The following is a 1812-nucleotide window of genomic DNA, read 5'->3' as shown; positions in this document are numbered from 1 at the left end:
TAACCTCTTGGAAGCTAGCACTGATAATGACCAGTGTACCCTATACACAGTGTGGCGTAGTATGGATTAGCACTGCCTATGCACAGCTGAGCAAAAGTACTACAGCAGCATGCATGCATTGACACACACACTTCACTGTGAATGTAGTGGTAGTATAGTAACATACGCGCAGGCATAGTTAGGAACGTTCTCGTGGGCTTGTTTGTGGCTCGATCAGTTACCAGCAGAGTGCGGCACAGATCGGCGGCGGCGGTGCAGTAAAATTGAACTCCGGCGCCCCGGCCGCCGGCATCCCATCTGCCACCTGTTGCTGCCTCTGCATGCTCTGGCGCCGCTGATCCATGGCATGGCATCTCATCCGTATATTAATTAAACCCCATATTTTTTTCGGGTGCACAGTGAGTGAGTGATAGAGATGGAAGATGGTGCGATCTACTTGATCCAAATAAAAGTTTCACCGCTACCTCTCTCTCTCTCTCTCCTTCCCCCCACAATCATTTGCACCACCCCTTGCCCAGCCTCTCTCTTCTCCCTCCTTCTCTCTCTCTCTCTCATGACTATTTAACATGCAGCCTTTTGTTTTGCAGCTACCTGCCTGCATATAATTCTGTTGCCTTCTCACTCCTTTAGCTAGCTTGCTCGTCTCTCTCCCCATTGCCACCATCATCACCTCCATCTCCTCGCCATCACGCCTGCCGGCCTCCTCCTCTCCTCCTCTTTTGCACCGCTGCTACAAAAGAGCACACTGCTTGCGAGCTAGCTGCTGTTCTGTTCTTCACAATTCACACGACGACCCTGCGGGCAGATCTTCCTTGACCTCGCCCCAGTTCATTCTTGGCGGGCTAGCTAGTAGCTAGGTAGCTTAGCTACGAGCAGGCGTCTCAGCAGCCTCTCCATCTCATTACTAGACTATCCATCCGATGGGCGTCGAGCTCGACCTCTCTGAATTGGCCGTGCTCCGGCCGATCCAGACCGCGGCGGGCGCCGCGACGACGACGGCGGCTCGGCCGGCGGGCGACGACGCCGACGGCCCGGACGCCGCCGACACGGGCTGCGTCACGCCGACGGCGAAGAGCTCCCTGCTGCCGCGCCTGGGCCTGGGCGGCGGCGGCCTGGACATCGACGCCGCCGTCGTCGCCTGCGTCACGCCGACGTCGTCGCCGTGCCTGCTACGGCCAGCCACGGTGTGCCCTCCGGCGCCACGAAAGCCGGCGAGGCCCGCGCCGCCGCCTTCCGACAACAAGAGGAAGCGCTGCTGCGCCCGCCCGGGCCTGCAGCGCGCCTTCTTCCCCGTGCCGCACGACCTCTCCACCGTGTTCGTGCCGCGCGGCCCCGCGGACAGGTCGCTGCCGCCTCCCAGGGCCGCCAAGAAGATCCGCCTGCACGTCTTGGGTTGATGCTGATGAAGCCACGCCGCCGGCTCGTCGGAGTCATCAGACACAACAGGATACGCGCCATGCCTTTCTTCTTCATCATCCGCCAGTACTGATCCATGCGGCGGCGCGCCATTGGTAATTCGCTGCGAGTGCGATCGATCGAGGACAAATTCAAGCTTCCTGACAGGACAGAAGACACGAAGGCCGGCCGGCCGTCCAGTACAATCGCCACGCGCCAACATTTCAGCAGAGGTTACCGAGTGAGTGTGTGTGCAGTGAGTGCGCTTCTCAGATGAATCGAGTCTGAATCTGAAATTCTGAATAATCGAATTGTAAATACCACATTGTTGGCTGCGCATGCTTGTCTTTGCGCGTCGAGGGTATAAAGGCCATAATTCCAGGGAATTCACTGCATCAAATTCGCTGCCTGCAAGTG

The 1812-nt window shown here is 58.2% G+C and overlaps 1 protein-coding gene across 1 annotated transcript; it reads left to right on the top strand.

Moving 5' to 3' along the window:
- Nucleotides 1–560: 560 nt before the first annotated feature.
- Nucleotides 561–1812, top strand: LOC136529566 (uncharacterized). Its single transcript, XM_066522641.1, has one exon. It carries the CDS (start codon nucleotides 921–923, stop codon nucleotides 1395–1397), a length of 477 nt encoding a protein of 158 aa, XP_066378738.1. The 5' UTR covers nucleotides 561–920; the 3' UTR covers nucleotides 1398–1812.

The sequence above is a fragment of the Miscanthus floridulus genome, chromosome 19, assembly GCF_019320115.1.
Source record: "Miscanthus floridulus cultivar M001 chromosome 19, ASM1932011v1, whole genome shotgun sequence".
NCBI lineage: Eukaryota > Viridiplantae > Streptophyta > Magnoliopsida > Poales > Poaceae > Miscanthus > Miscanthus floridulus.
The sequence above is the reverse complement of the archived record's forward strand: the minus strand, read 5'-3'. Positions and strand labels throughout refer to the sequence as shown.